This window comes from Emydura macquarii, unplaced genomic scaffold, assembly GCF_026122565.2.
Source record: "Emydura macquarii macquarii isolate MOO-44397 ecotype Brisbane River unplaced genomic scaffold, CSIRO-AGI_Emac_v2 contig_2897, whole genome shotgun sequence".
In the NCBI taxonomy this organism is placed as follows: domain Eukaryota; kingdom Metazoa; phylum Chordata; order Testudines; family Chelidae; genus Emydura; species Emydura macquarii.
In genome coordinates, this window is record NW_027133034.1 from 1,861,365 (window position 1) to 1,881,211 (window position 19,847).

The window sequence follows — 19,847 nt, forward strand, 5'->3', positions numbered from 1 at the left end:
TTTTATATAAGCTTGTTGTTGTCCAGGAGAAGGCTGGGTGTACAGGACATACATTTCTGGGGGAAAATCTAGGACTGGGGTGTTGGGGTCACCCTGCAATATAACTAAGTGTGGTAAGGGCCAGGTGTGACTGGCAGGCTGCAGCACGCACAAAGATATGACTGGAAGTGACCCGGAATGTTAATGGAACTACTCCTATAAATAAGTTCTATTCAACATGAGTAAGGGTTGCCGAATGGGCCCTTTGTCACTTCCTGGGATATTGCAGGTATACAAATACCAGGATTTACTGGATCCATGTAAGTTTTACGAGGTTAACCAAAGTTATTAATTTGCATTCATGTTAATGCATGAAAAATGTTATTTTTAAATGAAGCAGAGTTTAGCTTATTTGTTTTTCCCTCCCCTTCAAGTTTTAACAGTGGGCCAAATCTAGAAATCCTTATTCAGTTCATATTCAGGCAAAAGTCACATTGAGATTAACGGGAATTCTGCCTGAATAAGGATTGCAGGATTTGGTGACAATGACTTATTGGCCCTGAATTTTCTGCCCATTCTGGTTAGTTTAATGGTCTTTTCATATTAGCATTTTTCTTTTGGCACACACAAGGAAATGGAACCATGGTTAAGATCAGTTTGCATTAGGGCTTAACTACCTGCTTTGATTAGCAAATATATAGGTACAGAGGTCATCAGAATATATAGTTTTCATATACCAACAAGCATACAGATTATGTAGGAGCCTAGATAATTTATATGGCAGTCACTATATTACTGTACACTAAAATATTTCAGAGTATTATTATTTCAGTTTATTCAGGATCTGTTCAGCTGGTTTATGCAGTTAAATGTCTAGAGAACAGGAGTAGGATTCAAACTGCTAAAGTAGAGTTTGCATAGGTTGCTGCATGTAAAAAAAAAAAAAAGAAATACACGCTGAGAGTCTGCCTAGGGAAAAAGTCACTTTGCGGATTTCAGTTTCCAAGAGACTTGGAGCACTTAGGAAGTACTACGTTGCTTTTGTCACTGTTGTTAGTTTTAGTGATCTTGAAACAAAAATGCAGACCGCAATGAGACTCTTAGGCTATGTCTTCACTGATGGCGGGAAATTCGCCACCATCAGATTGACTTATCTGGATTGACTGAACGGTCAGTGAAGACCTGCTCAGTCGATCCAGAAATTGACATATTAAGACCACCTTCTCAAGTGGCGTAACACTGCGTCAATGGGAACACAGTTCCCGTCGGCGTGGTGCAGTGAAGACAGCGCACAGAAGAAGAGCAGAGAAGTCAACAGGAGTTAAGCAAGTATTTTGCATAGTTTGCGTAACTCTGGTCGACTGCCGCCGAATCTCCAAGGTAAGTGAAGACAAGCCTTTAGTCAATGTTTAGTGCAAGAAGGGGGGGGCAAAAGGAGATGGGAGTGGATCACTTCAGTCAGAGTTAGAACAGGCCTACTTTATTGTGCAATATATACCTCTGCACTGGCAAGATGGATACACCATAGTCTTTCAAGAGACTGCATCGGATATTAAATAGATATTATCCTTGATTTTAATTCAGTAGAACCATGAAGTATCTAATCCCAAAGAGTTAAAAAGTGGAGGCAAACACAGATTTGATAAAAGCAAAGAATGTAAGGTAATGATTTTTTTTAAGTGACGTGCACAAATGAAAATGGCACCATCTTCCCAAACATATTTAGCTGATGAAATCAGGATTTACATAGACACTGATACCAGCTGTAATACTAAAGTAATATTTTCAGAAGGGCAAATGTTAATTTATTTTTTTGCAATATGCTAGGCATCAGCTTTCTTTCCATTTTAAATGGCACACATACAAGTGGTCTTGTACCATCTATTTTTATAAAACTAGGCAACCTATGAAAATAAATATTCAATAAATCTGATTTTAAAAACAAACCTTTATTATGGCAGAAGCAAAGAGAACTATACTTGTGTGTGAGTTCCTCTGAGTCCAATATCCTAATGTACTCATGCAATATAGACTCTTGTATTCCTTAACTGTGCTGTTTTTGCAGTTGAAGACTCCCAGTGCCATTAAACGGGAAGGGTTTAGTGATCCATCAGTCCCACATTCTGGGTAATAAAATAGATTTTTCCTTCTCTTGTCATGTGATGTTCTGGATTGTCTTTTATTCTATTGTTACCCAAAAGCCTGCATTGGCATGATCAGAGGATGTGCTGATAGCTGCATCTCATATATTTGAGTGCGTGGAAAGCACTTTTCTTGCACTTTGTTTGAAGCCAATCTGTTCCTTTTTTATAGAAGAATTCTGAAAGAGGGGTGGGTCGGGTGTGCGTGCGTGCGTGCGTGCGTGCTCACTTACCTCTTTTATGTTCAGACCACTTGTTCAGTTATTTTATGTGTCTTAACCCCAGAGACCAGACCTTTCTGCATTTAGGTTACACAGTAAGACTTTTTGTGCAAACCTTCGCACATCAACACTGGTGGTAAAAGGAGGCCTTAATGTTTCTCATGGAAGACAAGCCCCAGAGGTGATCTCATTCAGGAAACCAACATGAGATGCAAGAGAGTTGCAGAATAGGGATAGAAAGGATGCTAATTTTGAGTGTATATGCCTTCTAGTTAATACAGTAATAAGTACTTTAGAAATGTGCATATTGGATAAAACGGCCTCCCCACATCCATGTCTACAGTCAATGGTTGGGAAGATAAAATGTTTTCATAAGTGGTGGATCTCCCCTTCCCTGTTACATAACTTCCAGCTATGTTGAATTCTTTTCTGATCTCATTTTGAAATGCAAATATGTGCACTATGTTTCAGAAGTTAACCTAGTGTTTTGTGTGAAACATTTCTGCCCTGATAGGCCTGACTGAATTGGCACACCTGGAGTTACTGTGCTTCATTTGTCGTCTCTGTAAAATCAGATTGTTCTTGTTCCTGGTAAAATGACACGCAATTTTGCAGTGCCGTGCCAAGAATTACAACATTATCAGTAAGACATTTTGGCGCAAGATGCATGTTAAATCATTGCTGAGCTGTATGAAGAAAAGGAAACGCATTGTTCCATATTTCTGTTTGAGATGACAGGAAATTAAATAGGTTGTGCTCCCTGTGCCAAACAGGGTTTTCATACAAGCTGTTTGATACAATACCTGTCTGCTGGTGATTCCGATAGTCTTAAAAATGTGAAAAGGGGAACTGAAGGATATCCTAATTGACTCTAGAGAGAGAGAGAGAAGTTTTTCCTTTTAATGGAGTCCCTCTGGATTCATCTGGTGCAACTGAGATGAGAATCTTATACATACTTACCTGAATGGGGGAAGTGGAACCTGTCAAGTCAGGGAGTCAAAGTGATTGGTCGGATCAAGGGAGGAGACTGGTTAAAAATCAACTCAGAGTTCAAGTATAAAGTTTATACTGGCCACTTTTGAGAAATTGTCAAAGGCACAGGAAGGAGTTAGGTGCCCAAATTCCATTGACTTTCCATGGGAATGGGGCATCTTGACCAGCCTTTGTCCTTTTTGAAAATCTCCCCTTCAAGGGTTTTTTTTTTTTCAATATTGAGTTTGTATATGCATAGCAGAACATCCATAAGTAAATCAGATAGGATAAAAATAATGTATATAGTGCATCAGAGTATCAGACAACCAATTAACTGCTCCCTCACTTTAAATGAAATGGAGTTGCTGGTTGGGCAAGCTCTCCAACTGCAAATGGCATTAAATTAGACCTTAAATCTCTATATATATTTGAGTTTTCCCACTTTTAATGAGGATGTTGTGATGGTTAACTTATTAACATATGTAAATTGCTTTGGGAATCTCAGCCAGAAGGTGCTATGCTAGTACAAAAATTATTTTTTTTAACCTTTTCTGCAAACTGTCCTAGTCAGGTATGTCAACATAACGGATTTGTGTAGGTTTCCCCCCTTATTTGGACTGTCTCAAATGGTTGAATTACACAGCAGAAACTAAATTGTGTAGTCATTTTTGTGTGTTACAGTACATGCAGTCCTTCTTCCTTAATAGGTGCTGGAAAGCTTTAAAATCATGGATTATAGTCTGCTGCTGGGGATCCATGTATTGGACAGTGCCACAAAAGAGAAAGATGGAGAGAGTTCCCAGAATGCATCTGATGCTAAACGTCCTGGGGGACAGAAAGTTCTCTATTCTACAGCCATGGAATCCATACAGGGTCCTGGAAAGTCTGGGGAATCTGTCCTCACAGAAGCTACAAATACGTAAGTCCCCAAAATCTGTTGTTAAAAAGTGACTGGGAATTTCTAAATTTTATTTCTGAAACCGTTCTATTTTGTATTAAATCTAACCCTGGCTGGCTTCCCATCCAGGAAGGCACTACATACGGGTGATTGAAGGATTAAGCTAAATGCTTTTTGAAAAACATTCAAAACTTACATCACCAAGGTTCACTGGAGACCAGGAAATAAAAATATTGATTAGTTTATTCATCATCTTTAAATACATAATAGTAACTGCATTTATAATTCAGAACAATTTATCTGCATGTAGCAAATTCACTTGTAATGACTTTCATTATATATGTTTTATAAGACCTCCACATATAATCGCTGTTTAACCGTTGTGCCATGTGCTATGAGGAAAAACTAGTATTGATATTGATTATATTGATTTTTCTGTAGTGCCTGTCATCACAAAGAAATGTACTCATTACATACACAGGGATTGCTTCAACTACTGTTGAAATGCATCCACCTCTGAGGTGGAACAAGACAGCTATTTTAACAGCTTACAGAAACACTACACTACAGTGTAGAATATATTCCTCTTCTCTTCCTAACTGAAACTGCAGAGGAATTTTAGATAGGCAGATTGTAATTATCCAGACGAGTTCAGTCAAGACACGGATGTTAAGACTCCTACACTTACAAATAATGCCATGGAATTTTTAATAACCACAGTGATCAGCACCTCTGCTTTATATCCCATCCAAAAGACTGCACTTCCATCATCTTGGTGTCTGACAACAGGCTGTGCCATGCAGAGAATTTTAAGGTTGTGACAGATAATGAAAACAAATAGAATGTTTCACCCCTTTCTGTAAATGTATCTATTCTCATTCCAGGAACCAAGGGCTCCTCAAAGTATTCTATCCTTGATGCATGTTCAGTGCTAATAAGAGTTACAATCAGCATTCTTGTTCTGTGTAATCAATCCTTGACTAAAATAGAGACTTAATTTCACATTGAAACGGGTTTACTATCCTGTTAGGTCATCAGAAAGTCATGCAGGTAAATACCATTAATGCTAATGAAATATGGGCTTAAATTTACAGCAAATTAATGGGAGAATAATTCTGTTCTGTTCCCAGCTTTGCCGCTGGGCTGCTGGGTGATCTTGGACAAGTCACTTCACCTTCCAGTGCCTCAGGTTCTCCATCTGAAAGTCAGGACAATGATACTGTCCTCCTTTGTAAAGCCCACTGCTGACAGAAAGTGCTATGTTTGAGCTGGGCATTATTATTATTTATATACAGCTTTAAATGTTTGATGCATAAGAATATAAATTGGGACATATTGTGTACCCTCTCATTTGCATACCTGAGTTATGCTGATCTAGTGTTTAAGAATGGTGGTGTTCCATTTTTGGAAGTGTTCTGTTTTCAGTGAGTCTTAAAGCCAAGACTCTGACCACTTTTAATCATCAAAAATCCTATGGCATTATTTATATGAGTAGGGATGTTGGGTAAAATTTGCAAAAGTGCCTAGATGATTTAGGAGTCTAAGCCCCATTGAAAGTCAATAAAATACAGGCTTTGAGTCATTTAAGTGCTTTTGAAAACTTTACTATTTAACCATTGTAAATTCTAAGTTGATTAAGTACTTATGAATACCTAAATCCTACCTGCTTTTATGTGGCTTTCTTCACGTTCACACCTTAAAAATTAAAGTTGCAGTGTTGATTAATTGTCACCTCTAGAATGGAATGTGATTGCATTTTAGTGGTAGACTGATCATCTATGTACATGTCATTAATAAAAGGGGGGGAGGGATTTCCTTCAGTATAAAAAGAGTTACAGAACTGTAAGTTATTTACTAGTTATTGCACTTGCTTTAGAAATGACCTGCAAGGATGAAAACATGCTCTTTTGCTTCTTTCTGATGTAAAAAGGAAGCCTGAAAGGTTTTGTTTGTTTTACGCTGACTGTCCTTTTGCTTTTTGTTTTAAACCTTAGAAATACCTGGAATATTAAGTCTTATCCATCTTTGTTTTTGTTGGATGTCTTAGTGGCTGTTTTATGAGCTTTCTCGGATTTTATAAGAGGTGGGGAGTTGTTGAATCTTCAATAGATCTTTTTTCAAACTGTTTGGAGAGTACAGAGAGTTCACCAAAAGTTAACAAAAATAAAAACGGGGGCCAAAACTTTCTATACATAATAATGATTTTGGGTGATTCAATCAATCTGGATTCTTTAAGATGTCTCAGACAGGACACCTACAATTACTAATTACTTTTAAAAATTTTGGGCAAAGGGTTTTAAGTAGTTTAAACAAAATTCTTACCTCCTCTCAACCAGTCAGGTTTTACCAGATTGTGATACCTGTGATTTCATAATCCTAGCAGCTCTCCAATTATCCATAAAGTCTTTCAGAAGAATCAGATGCTGAATTTTTAATGTAAAATATGCAAAACTCAACCCTCTATAGGAATATTTGGTTGGGGAGGAAACTCTTTATGGCCTCTTATTTGTTTTTTTGTTTTCTGTTTTAAAAAAAAAAATTAACCAAAAAGGGTATAAACCTATTTTCCTTTTCAGGTCTATACAGTTGTGCATTGGATGCCCCTAATAAAAACTTGGCTTAAACTTACCTATATTATTTTCAGTTCACCCAAAGTCACATATTGCCAGCTTCTTCTGAAAGAGGTGTCCCAAAATGTACCGTTGTGATGTCCTGGGTACCATCATTCATGGAGTATGTTATTTTATATCCCAATGAGTGTTAAATAATATTAAAATAAAACTTAGCAAAATATAGCCATATGGTAATAAGTTACTTACTTCACTTAAGTTGCTCCCCTGTGAGTTGGCTATATGTTTCTGTGGCTTTGTGGAAGAGGGACCACTGTCTAGTGGTCAAAATACAGGACTGGAAATCAGGAGACGTCTTTTATGCAAGGGTTTGTCATTAACTCACTTTGAGACTTTGAGCAAATCAGTTTAACCTCTCTCTGCCTCTGTTACATGTCTGTAAAAGGGGGACAGTTATATTTACCTGCATCAGAGTTAGTGAGAGTATGGCTTGATTGATGTTTGTAAAATGCTTTGAGATCCTCAAATGGAAGATGGTATAGAAGAGTTATAAATTATGATGTGTTGGGCTGTCTTGCTGAGCAGGTGCCAGCAATCCATTGTGGACCTGAACAGAAAAGAAAGAGTAGGTTTAAAAATAAGTATATGCTGATTGCTCCATCCTCAGTTCGCTTTTCTATGTGACATTCAACAACTAACCTTAATGTTGCTGATTTTTTTTAAGTAAAAGCAGTTCACCTTCTAAATACTGACATTAAAAAGGTCTCGAAAATACAATAATAAAATAATTTTTATTGTTGCCATCAGAATGGGAGGCATTCCAGCTAAAAGCCATAAAGGAGAAAAGCTGCTTCTATTTATGGGTATTATTGATATCCTACAGTCTTACAGGTAAGTGGAGGTTCAGAATGGAACTATTTTGCTACATTTAAAGCCATTATCTTTAATAAAGTATTTTGAGATCGTTGCAAGATGAGGGAATTTCACGAAGTTACTTTGATTTAATTGCTTAGGTTAATGAAGAAGCTAGAACATTCCTGGAAAGCACTTGTTTATGATGGGGTAAGTTGCTTTTTAAATTACCAGGATTTTTCACAATGGAATTCTGATTCTTGTTTAAGACTGAGAGCGAACTATTACATTTATAATCCCCTTCCCCCCCCACCCCCGTTTCCCTTTTAGTTGTGTGATTTCTGACATATACATCATCCTAGTTGCTGGCTGATTTACTTTTTTAAATAAAAGGTAAAACAAAAACAGACCTATGTGCAAAGATCATTATTCTTATAGCTACATTAGATAATGAGTTTCTGTACCAAGTTACACAAAACTAACCTCACTGAACAGCTAAAATGGGGATGAAGTAATCATCCCAAATGTTAATTCACTAGTTAAATGAAAAGGCTAATTTAAAGTTGTGCACTGAATCAACATCAGTCCAGTTTCGAAGAATGTCATGCACATGCAGAATTTGGCCCCAGGGTATTCAGTGCTCAAATGGGCCCTTAGAGAGACTGCCATTTTAAGTGCCCATCAGTGCTACATTAAAGCAGTCAGAAAGAATCTGGTCATCTATTAGGGCACCCGTATTTGAAGATTGAGCCTTCATTTGAGATTTTTACCCAAAAAAGAGAAATGACACATTTTTAAATATTCATATTTTACAAAGGGTAATTTCCAAGTTATCTTGAGTGCTTAAAATAATTAGACTGGTATTTTATCAAGATTACAGTGAAATAAAATAGGTGTCAGGGAGGTGTAGTAATTATACAGCAATTGTACAGTAATTATTGCATCAATTCCCAAATAGGGTATGATATAATTCACCCAAAATATGTCCAGTTTTTCTCTTGCACATTTCATTTTGAATTGTATGTGAAGAGTGTAACTTTAAGGCCTTTTCTGTCTTTTAGGACACTGTTTCAGTCCACAGACCAAGTTTTTACGCAGACAGGTTTTTAAAGTTCATGAGTTCAAGGGTCTTCAAAAAAGTTCAAGGTAAGGGTTTGTCATTGTAAGTCCTCTGGATAACTTCATAATCTGCACTTCTATAGTATCTTAACTCCTGTAGTATAGACACTTTCATTTAGGGATCTCACAACACAAACACTAAGAGCCTAAACGTTCTTTCATTGAAGTCAGTAGAAGCTTTCCGTGTATCTTTTTGGAATTAGGATATTATTTGTGATGTATTTTCAAGCGATGACAAGGGCATTTAGAGCTAATAGGTAACATCCCTTTTTTTAGCATTGCTATATATCTAAATAAATAAAACAATTCAGGCTCCAGTCTGCAGCCCTTGTTCACATGAGTAGTCCAATTGACTTGAATGTGTCTAACTCACATAAATGGAGACTGAAGGATTGAACCTTAAATCTGACAAGTTTGGTAAGGATGGACCTTCTCCCATTCCTTGTCATCTTTTCTTTTGTGCTTTAAAAGAACAAAAATGGGGTTTAAGAAACTGGAAAGATGAAGGTGTCTAAATTATTAAATTCTTTCCTCTGTGATTAAAATCCCATTTTACTTTTTTCCTTCATTTCGCCTTTCCTTAGTCATCTAACTCATTTCAAGATTAATGGATATGTCATTAGAAGTTGGCTGGGCAGAAATGAGAAAGCACCATCAGAAAGATTACAAAAATACTTCACTAAGGTTACAAAGATCTACGTAACCAGAGAGGAACACCAGTACAGCAGGCAGCGATGAAATTCTCTCTGCTGAATTAAATTGAAAACGTTGCTGGAAGGTTTATTAAACACATTTATCACCTTCATCCCTACCCACTGAAATGGCATTGGATTCTCTGACTTAAAAGAGCAGGAGAATTTATAACACTCAAAAGTACAAGATGTGGGAAGCTTTCTGGACCATTCCTCTCTAACTAGACAAGAAGTGAAACTCTGAAGACCTGGAAAGTTAGAATAGAACAAATAACACTCCATTAATTACCTTCCATTTGGGTGTGGGAAGCTGGATTCCAGTAAAAGTATTTGAGAAATAACTATCAAATATTTTGTTTCTTGATTCCAAATTGTGCTGCATAAAGAGAAGAGCAAGTTAATGTTGCTGTAGTCCCATAGCTCTGCCAAACAGACTACAACAAGTCTTTTATCATCATCTGGGCATACTTATCAAGAGAAACACAAGAATTTGCAAATGTCCCAGAGAAAGAAAGTGATTTGTTTCCATTTCTGCTGTACTCAATTTCTTCCCTGCCATTCCTCAAAATAAAACTGTCAAGCTGTGGCAGGGTCCCATCCCAGACATTCCCCCTTGTGGCACTGTTGGGCATGTCAGCACCTCACCCTCAGTTCCCTCCTAGTTTTCCCAGTTAACTGTTTGCAGCTCAAAGTACTTAAGTAATGTTCCCCTTCTTGGGGTTCAATTTATTGAATCTTTATGAAATGCAGCCTCTGTTGGCCCTCTTGAGGTTTCCAATTTCACCTTCCTTCCAGGGCTTCAGGTTCCCAGTTTTCTCCTCCAGCTACCTGTGAGTCAGGAGGCTCTGTCAGTCCCACTGCAAACCATGGCTTCTCTGACAGTCTTTCCACAGAGCTCATTCTGGCCAGGTTCCTGGACTCTCAAATCTGAACCCTTGTTAAGGGATTCCACAGCCCTCCTGCAGAGGGCTGGGTACTGACTTGGCAGGCATCCCTGGCCGACCAGTATCTGGGCTCCAAGCCTGCTCCACAGAACCTTTCTTCTATCCCCTGTAGTCAGCTACTGTCTGGATTTTTATCCTGTTCAGGAGTTAGCTCTCTGATTACTATTTGGCTCAGAATCTCCCAGCTTGTCAGCTGCTCCCTTAAATAGGCTATGTCATGAAACAGGTTGGCTGGATCCAATCCCCTCTACTCCTTAAAGGGGACAGATCTCCCTCCTACACAAGCTAAAAAGGTACACGTTTTAACAAAGTTCCTAAGGCATATTTTCCGAAATTGCTACTAATATTTTAAACCTGGATTTTCCCTACCTCTGACTGTGACACCTGCAAAGTAGGGGAAGAGGGTTGAGTGAACAAAATGGTGCAGGAGAATCTTAGAGGAATTCCTTATGGAGATTTACAAGCAAAAAGTGCTCTCCCATTGCTTTGAACCCTGGAGGCAGTGCTTAATTTGTGCCACCGTTTGCCAGGTCTGAGTCCTGGCACCTCACCAGTTCATAGCCCCGGCACCGTGGCGTATGTCAGTTATAAAAGTCAAAAAATTGCTTGAGCCCCAGCATCTAATTTCTTGAGTCCCAGACCTCTTTTAATACAAATTAAGCACAGCCTGGAGACGGCAGTCTGGCCTTGGATTATGTCTACATTTTGGACAACAGTTACAATATAGTTGGGCTGCTGGTTCATCAAAATATGGAACCTGATCGTTACAGACAGAGTTTGCTATCTGACCTTCCTTTATTCAAATTTGGTTCTTAATATAGATTCTTTTAAATCCTGATGTTTGGTAAGCCCTGCTGAACATTGAGCCTATCAGATAATGCAGTCCTTGATTTTGATGATTTTCTAAGAATTCTAAGAATTTCTAAGAATTTGATGATTGAAATTGTTTTATATTACTGTATTACTATTGCTGTATATTTTTTTAACTCAGCCTTAATTCTTGTACAATATTGATGCATTATGTTTGTGACCAAAACCAGGAAGCTCATTTTCAATTAAGATCTTTTGAAATTCTTCTACTTAGGGCTTCTGATTTTTGGTTTTAACCAATAAACACTGATAAACACCCAATTCATTTTTTTTATTGGGGTATTTTATCCAATAACCACTAGAGAAACACTAAGGGCTTGTGTACACAAAGCAGTAATGCGAACTATTGCGGGGCAGGGGGAGTGATTTCTAAAATGCTCTAATGTGTTGTGCATTAATTGGTCCATGTAACCCTCTTGGTATTCACTAAAGGTTCCCTAGTGTGCTATAACATAGCGCTGTTTGAAACAGCACTACTTTAAAGTGCACTAGGGAACATTACAAAGAAATTACTTACTCATTACAGTAGTATATGCTGCAACTATATAATATACATTACTCGTTACAGTATATGCAAAGAGAGAAACCCCCATTTTCGGACATCCACATTAAACTCAAAATATGCTAAAAATGAACCCAGAAAAATGAAATTATTAAACCCACAAAACAGAATCCCTAATATACTGCTTGTTTGTTTCTTGCACTTCATTTAGCTTGGACAATGAAATTAAGCCGGTTCTTTTCACATTTTTGTTTTAAAGTATGGAAGATTTAAAAAAAAAAAAAAAAAAAATACTTGAAACATTTTTAAAATGTAATTTCATGAAAACATTTCTCTTGTTAGGTTTTTTAATGCTTGTGGTGCACGTATGATCAAAATGTACATTTTGGGTCACAGCTACAATATAGTACTGGAATCTTCCATTAAAATGATTCGTTTCAAGAACGTGCTGTATGCAAAAAGAAAGCAAACATGCCCTCAGTTGGATTTTTTAAATAAACACTTGATTTTCTTTATGCTGTCTTGCAACTCTACTGATATTTGCTAATGTTCAACTCTAATCTATGCTAATAAGAAAGTTGAAAAGCATCTTTTAGAAGTGTGGCAAAGTATATACGAGAGAGACTGGTCTTGCTGTTTGGGGCTGGGATCATGTCTACCTAGTTTAACACAATACCTAGCACAATAGCCCAATTTTGATCAGGGCAAGTGGGTGCTACTATAACATAAGTAAGGTTAAGATTTTGTTACAGTTATTTTTAGGAAAAGTCACGGACAGGTCATGTGCAATACACAAAAATTCATGGTAGCCTGTGTCCTGTTTGTGACTTCTACTAAAATTAATGTGGGGGAGCTGACAGGGCATCACTGAGGGAGGGGATGAGAGCCCTAGTCCCATTGCCAGAGGGGGAAGTTTTAGTAATCGCTACCATGTGCAGCTCTGGGGTGCAGCCCACAGAAGCTGAAGAGGATAATTTCACAGAGGTATCATGACTTCTGTGCAAAATATTATCCTTAAACATAAATAATACAGAACATTAGTAATACAGAAAACAGAGGAAGAATAGTTATACAGTTGAAGCTCAGGAATAGGAATCAAAGTTTTATACTTTACTCAGTCACAGACTTACTGTCTGACCACAAGTAAGGCACTTAGCCATTTAATACCTCATTGCAGTGGAGGGGAAAAGTACCTCCTCGGCACACGGGGGGTCTTGGGCTGTTTAGTTGATAAATGTTTATAAAGTTCTTTGGAATTGTTAGAATGATCTGCAGAAATGCAAAGTAGTCGTTATTTTTTGTGGAATAATTCGTTTAAAAGAATGCGAAGGCAGCAAAGTGAAGCATTCAAAAATCAGGAAATGCTAAAGTTGAGGCTGTAGGTGCAACCTTAACTCTGCTTTGTGCATATACATTATAATATAATCCTTAATTACATGATCACATACTATTATTTACCTGGGGCCTATGCTTTATACAGGACACAGGTTGAACAGTGTCTAGCAAATGGGATTAGCATAAGTATCCTTTCTCTAGTATTTCTTCTAGTAGTATTTCTGTCTAAATCTTTACGGAGAATTTGGGCTGTTGAGAGCTTTGAGGTGCTAACACAGGCCATGTTTTCAAAGAGGCCATACCCATGTCTCCACTTTTGAATGCAGTTTTAATTCACTATCTTTTGAGTATTAAAAAAATTAAAGGTCATTTTGAAGATTTGGCCCTTGAAGTTCTTCACACTAGCCCCAGGTATGGTAGAGCTGAAAATATCAGATACCTTTTAAATTCTTTGAGTTGAATAAGCTCTTCACTTGTCATTGTGTCCTCGGGAAGATTTAGGTTTACATAATATTAAAGCCATTTTGGTTGTAAACAGTTACAGATGAAAATTGGACAGTCACTAGTTCATTATGAGATAAAGAGATTATCTGGTAAAATTTGATTCCAGCAAGCTACGTTCTAACGATCTCTTTCCATCAAAAGTTCAGTTGAAGTTTTATTTTGTTTAAAAATTCCACCACTGGAAGTCAATACCTTTCACATTTCACTGGCCTCTATTCATCTTCATTTGATCTAAAGACAATAGCATTACTCTCCAGCAGAGCAGAATTCAAAAATTTTATGTTTGGAAAGATCAAAATGTGGATGATGATCCCACTGAACTCATGAAATGCTGTGACCTTCACCATGCACAAATGGGAGTACCTAAAAGCTCAAAGGAGGGCTGTGGTTTGCAAGGCACTGTGAAAATGCAGAATGAAAAGCCCTTCTCCTGACAAAAGGATCTAGATCAGGGGTATCAAACTCATTTGCTGTGGCGGGCCGTATTTGAATTAAATGTACTTCAAGTGGGCCATACATACCATAAATCGAAATACTAGGCATTTTTGGAGCGCTGTGTCTCATGTGCACACCGCTCCACGCGCTGCCGCCAGAGGCCAGACCAAAAAGGTTGGCAGGTTGTTTCCGGCCCATGGGCCGGATGTTTGACACCCCTGATCTAGATAGTGAGAATAATAAAACTTGATTCAGCATGGGAGAAATGTAAGCTAATTTATCTGAGGTAACATAATGTGAAATACAGAGAAATAATAGGAAGAAGAACTTTTAAGAGCAGTAATGGTAAAGGAGAGTTACGAGTGACAGTGATCAAATTAATGGTAAGTATTTGAGCCCCTTCTGTTAAGGCATTATCATGACCAGTAATGTTCCTTTCCACGTGGCTACAGTGTGACTGCTTGGAATATTCAATTTTGTTTCTTGGTTACTAGTTGGGCTGCTCTCAGACACTGGTCTATTCTCAGTCTGCTCCTGTTCTTATTCCCAGGACAACCATGTACTGTTGGTCACTAGGTTGAAAGACTCTGAGTATTTGCTTTCTATCCCTCTTAGGGCTCTCTCTTCTTCGTTATCATAATTTTCCATCTTCTTTGTTGGTCTTTAAAAACTAATCATATCTGAAATTCTAACATGTGATGTGTCTGTTGGACTTTTCTTCATTTGCTCTTGACATAACTGTATCTCTTGTATATGGATTAAAAGTTTTAAGGACATTATCTTTTTCTTTCAAAATAAGGAATTCAGATTGTCCTATTTAGCAAAATTATGTGGGGCTGCTAGCGTCCTCTGAGAATGCCTCTAAAAACTTTCTATCCTCTGGTCACTCTGCTGCGTCCCTTGTTGATCAGAGGTTCTGCTGTGTTCTATGGTAAGGGTCTCTGATATTACCCTACTATCCTTTTGCTTCCAGCTTATCTAAAAAGCTATTAAGATGCTTCCATTAGGATAGGTTTATTTTCTAAAATAACTGTGCACTGGAAATGCTGTCAGTTGGCCAGCCCAATGGCAGTTCAATGAAGTTCCCTATGGATGAGGATCAAAGTTTCATGCCTGAGCTTTTCAGGGCAGTGGAAGCTGGGAGCACTGTGGAGGCAGCATGCTCACCATCTACAGGCAGCATCTTTCTGGCACTAGGTCTTGTGGCATCCTTTGTGCAGAAGTAAGGCTTCAGTAAATATGATGATTATATCTTTGTGTTAACATAGTGCCTAAGAGCCCTACCAATGTCAGTAGCTCATTTTGGAGGACAGCTTGGGACATTGATGGAGGGTTGGGGGGGCTGTTCAATTAGGGTCCTTGGAAGGGAATGTTTGGCCGTCATGAGACGACGGGTCTGAATTCTGTTGCTTGTCATTGAGGGTCCATGGAGGTTTGAGTCCCAGAGTTCATCTTGCAATGCAGGGAAATGACAGTAGGAGAAAAAACTTTGTTTGCGTGGTAGGAGAGCAGGGGCCATAGAAGCACAAGCAGACTGATTTGCCCTGCTCTCACCATTTCACTCTCAAGCAATCTCCTCTGGTTGATATTTGGAGGTGCATTGACAAGCTCTGGTTGTAGGATTACCAGCTGTATTACACAGCTCTTGTTGGTAGTGGTGGGAAAGTAAATGGGGAGAATGAAAGAATTAGAGGGGGTCATGATTTCTCCCTCCATCTAAAAATAAATTCAACAAACATTCAGGATCAATATATTTAAAGAGACTATAACCAACAGTTTACAAAGCTTGGCTTTTAAATGGCCTTTTCTACAGAGCATTGGTCAGGAATAAATATCTTAGAATATATTATTCTGGATCTTTGTCAAAAAGCTAGATTTTGTCTAGCAAAGCAATTACCACATGCTATTTTTTTAAATTACAATAATGCTTAGACATGCCAATCATGACTGGACCCTGGTGCACTAGGTGCTGGACTGAATGGTAAGAGACAGTCCCTCTACCAAGTGTGTACAATAGAAATAAATGATTAGTTTAATTTTACAGATGACGGAAATGAGGCAGTTAGGTTATGTGACTTGCCTAAGGAAGTCTGTGGCACAACTAGGAAACCAAATTTAGACCTTGTGAGTCACATTCCAGTGCCTTAACGGCTTTTACAATGTCACATCTCAGTGTTCAATGCACAGAACAAAAATTTAAACACAAAAAATGATTGGCAGGGACAGCTATAGGCATAGGCCAGTTCAGCCACTGTCTATGATGGCATCCTTTCTAGGGAGTTCTGGAGTAGCACTGGGTCTTTAGTGCTCAGTTTCTGTGCATCTGATTCCCCCTTCCAAGAGTGTCCCAGCTTTTTAGCTGTAAGCAATGAGTTCTTCTGGTACCAATCTTGTCCCAGAACTCTTTGTGTGAGTTGCTGCAGCCAGTGTCTAGGAGTTCTAAAGCATTTGGGAACTAAACACGGAAACTGAAATGGTTGATCTCCTTTTGGGGGGGGAAATAAATTGAGAGGTCGCAGCGGGAGGTCAGATCCTATGTTTGCCTAGTGTATGCAAGGCAGGCCCTGGTTAGGATTATAAACGATCAGAAATGTTCATTAATTAACCACATCACTTCATTAGCTAGTATGTCAGCCAGTAATATTTTAGAAATGTTTGTTTTACCCACAACATATATTGAGGTGCATAACTATAATGGAAATCATAAGGCAGGATAAATATTTTTACAGTACACACTGAGCAATAATGTCCTCAGGCTATAAACAATCTTAGCTAGTGTCTAATCCTCAAATAATGTCCCAAAGCCTTGATTATTTTTTGCTTAATCACTGTTTCTCTTCTTCCTTTCATTATCCTACATTACCTGTTTTTTTTCTTCTGACTTTTACAAACAGATACTCAAAGTAGGTCTTGCAATGTAGGAAATGTCAAAAGCAATTAACAGGCAGAACCCATTTGTAGTCTTTTGCCCGAAAACCATAAAAACTCAGTGGAAACTTTGAGACACAATGTCTCATATGGACTCTGTAGAATAAAACTGATATTTGTTAAATGTTACCTAGGTTTATTCTTGATCTGCATTTAGAAATGGGTTTTGTAGTTTGTTCATTGTCAAATGTAAAACTATATACACTGTTAAAGATGAGTAAAATGTTATAATTCACCAGCTTTCTTCGTTGCACTCTTTTCTTAATGCAGCTTTGAAGTCCTCTCCTTCCAAGAGACGATGCAGTTCCATTGCAGCCCTAAAGGCAACATCACAAGAAATTGTATCTGCTGTTAGCCAAGAATGGAAGGATGAAAAGCATGACATGCTTACTGAAGGACAAAGCTTTTCCAGCCTTGATGATGAAGGTAATATTTTGGAACGGCTCACCAAGGAATCAATGCCACAGTTTTTCAAAAGAGAGAACCTTTATTATGCTAAATGTCTTGGCTTGCTGCATAAGCAGGGTCTTTGGCTTTAAAGAGCCTTACAGGTGTGGAAGGGTGCCTGCATCACTGACTAGAGCTCCTTTACTATTAATCTCATCAATTAAAATGTGTTCGATTGCTTCTGAAAGATGAGTATCATCACCTCCTGTGGGAGGTGGGGTGGGGGGGGTTATTGGTAGGATATAATATAACCTTTCCTAGTTGTCGTTTTAGTTTGAAATGAGTTTTAAAAATGAATATACAGTGATACATTGTATGTATTTTCTCCTATGCAGTATTGAGTTCACGGCACCGGCCAGATTTAGTGCCAAGCACTCCATCTCTGTTTGAAGCAGCTTCCTTAGCAACCACTATTTCTTCTTCTTCTTTGTATGTAGATGAACAATATCAACATGATGGAACTCTGCTTTATTCCAGCAGGTAATAATTTATTTAATTTAAGTTGCTAAAAATATGTCACAGGTATCATATTATGTAGGAAAATACCCTAACCCAGGGAGATGATAGTTTACCACTTCTTGCTTGGATGATAATCTATTTGCATGATTTATTATGGGAATTATACTAGGATCATTAGTCTGTTTTTTTTATGGGACCAGTTTGGGCCAAATTCTGCCTCCTTGTAAAAACAGGCAAACGTACTACAAAAGCCTTGTTAATGTGTGTCTATTTTAACTGCAGCAGTCCTCTGCTGAGTTCATTACTGTGGTGCATGCAGCTATCTGCATGTTGGAGTAGCATGTTTGTGCTTTGCTGGATTACTGGGTGTGCGCATACAGACATGTAGACCCAAAGACTTGAGCTAAAAAACCCCTTAGTGCCCCTACTTGTAGAAAAACATATGGAGCAGCACCTCTGGAGATTTTTGTACAGGAGTCAGAATTGGAGCAGAAAACATTTGTCTTCAGCCTTTGTTTTCCTGGTTTGTTCCTATGCTTAGTGGAGAGAATTCGGCCTTTCATTTGAAGTCATGATCTTCTTCCTTGTGTTAACCCCAGCAAAAGGGGGTTCACCCTGAGTCCTTTCCCTAAAAAGTGCTCTGTTCAATGTCACAGTCTTTATCACACCACAAGCTAACACGTTTTCCTTTGACATCCCACCACTTCTTCTTGGATTGTTCTCACTATCCACAACACTTGGGCACTTTCCATCATTTCTAGAATACCCCCTCATTTTCTTGATTTATCTGAGGATTCGATGTCAGAGTATGGTAAATATTAATGGCCAGCCATCAGCCCAACACCAATCTACCCTCCTCCTGTTTCAACTGGGCTTCAGACTGGCTACGGAGGAGCATGTTGGGTTTTTTAACTCATCTTCTCGTTCATCTTTGCTGTATACCATTATGACATTTTTCATGATGAAGATTTGAAGTCATCTTCATCATGAAAAAAGTCATGTTGGTATATGACAAAAGACCATAATAAATCTTATCAAATATAAACATAATTTATCTATGCTCTGCATATAAAGAGGTTAGTGCTTGTAAGAGTATGGTGTTTTATTAAAGCAACATCCATCAGGTTAAAATACATATTTTAAAAGAGATCCTTTAGGTTAACTCTGAAAGTATTTTTAAAATCTAATATATGTTTACCCATTGATGCTCTTTCTTGACTACTTGTATTTCACTCAGCTTGGCAGTGAAAATAAATAGCTTCCCTTTTCTTGCTACAGTGAGTTGCTATGTTTCATTTTCTGGGTCTGATGCACTAGCACAATATTACAATGTTAGGGTTGTTGTGTCACAGGTGAATGTTAAATTCCAAACTAAAAACTATTTTCATTTCTATTGATATCTAAATATTCACTGAAAACATCTGTTGTTGGATTTTGTACTGATTATTTTAATATTAAATCCTAAACAAACCCAACATTCTCTTTAAGCTTTTGTCCACATATGCCTAATGAACATATTCACAAATGTAATAGTAAGATGATACAAACAAAACTGTTAAGAACATTTTCAAGATTGTTAATAATGAGCATTCCACATATGGATATTTTGTGTGGCTGACAGCAGAAAAAATAGATTTTTAAAAAAAATTTACACTAATTGTAGGTTTTTTAATTTGTATTGTATTTAGTAGAAATGGTGGTTGTAGATATTAAGAAGCTCATGCTTTTTTGGTAGTTCAGCTGTTTTAAGCTGTTTGGTCAGATTTTATTATTTTGCACTGAGGTTTTTGGTTTTTTTTCCAATGAGATGCATATCAACACAGACAAGTCTTGCAGACCTAATTTAGTGTGTAAAGTTAAGCAAACAATTTTAATTTACAATACATTCTCAGGCAGTACAAATTTGTGTGCATACATTATTTGCATGCTCCGACATTGCTTGTGCCTAAACACGGGTAGAAAGGGCATAGAAAGCTAGT

The 19,847-nt window shown here is 37.8% G+C and overlaps 1 protein-coding gene across 2 annotated transcripts in view; it reads left to right on the forward strand.

Annotated features, from left to right (window-relative positions):
• PIP5K1B (phosphatidylinositol-4-phosphate 5-kinase type 1 beta) overlaps window positions 1-19,847 on the forward strand; it is a 140,184-nt gene that overhangs the window by 84,609 nt on the left and 35,728 nt on the right. For both annotated transcript variants that reach the window (XM_067568658.1, XM_067568659.1), the window contains exons 8-13: window positions 4,021-4,232; window positions 7,589-7,672; window positions 7,795-7,843; window positions 8,695-8,779; window positions 17,233-17,388; window positions 17,745-17,889. In XM_067568658.1, the coding sequence (XP_067424759.1) occupies window positions 4,021-4,232; window positions 7,589-7,672; window positions 7,795-7,843; window positions 8,695-8,779; window positions 17,233-17,388; window positions 17,745-17,889 (731 nt within the window). The remainder of the gene's footprint in view (window positions 1-4,020; window positions 4,233-7,588; window positions 7,673-7,794; window positions 7,844-8,694; window positions 8,780-17,232; window positions 17,389-17,744; window positions 17,890-19,847) is intronic.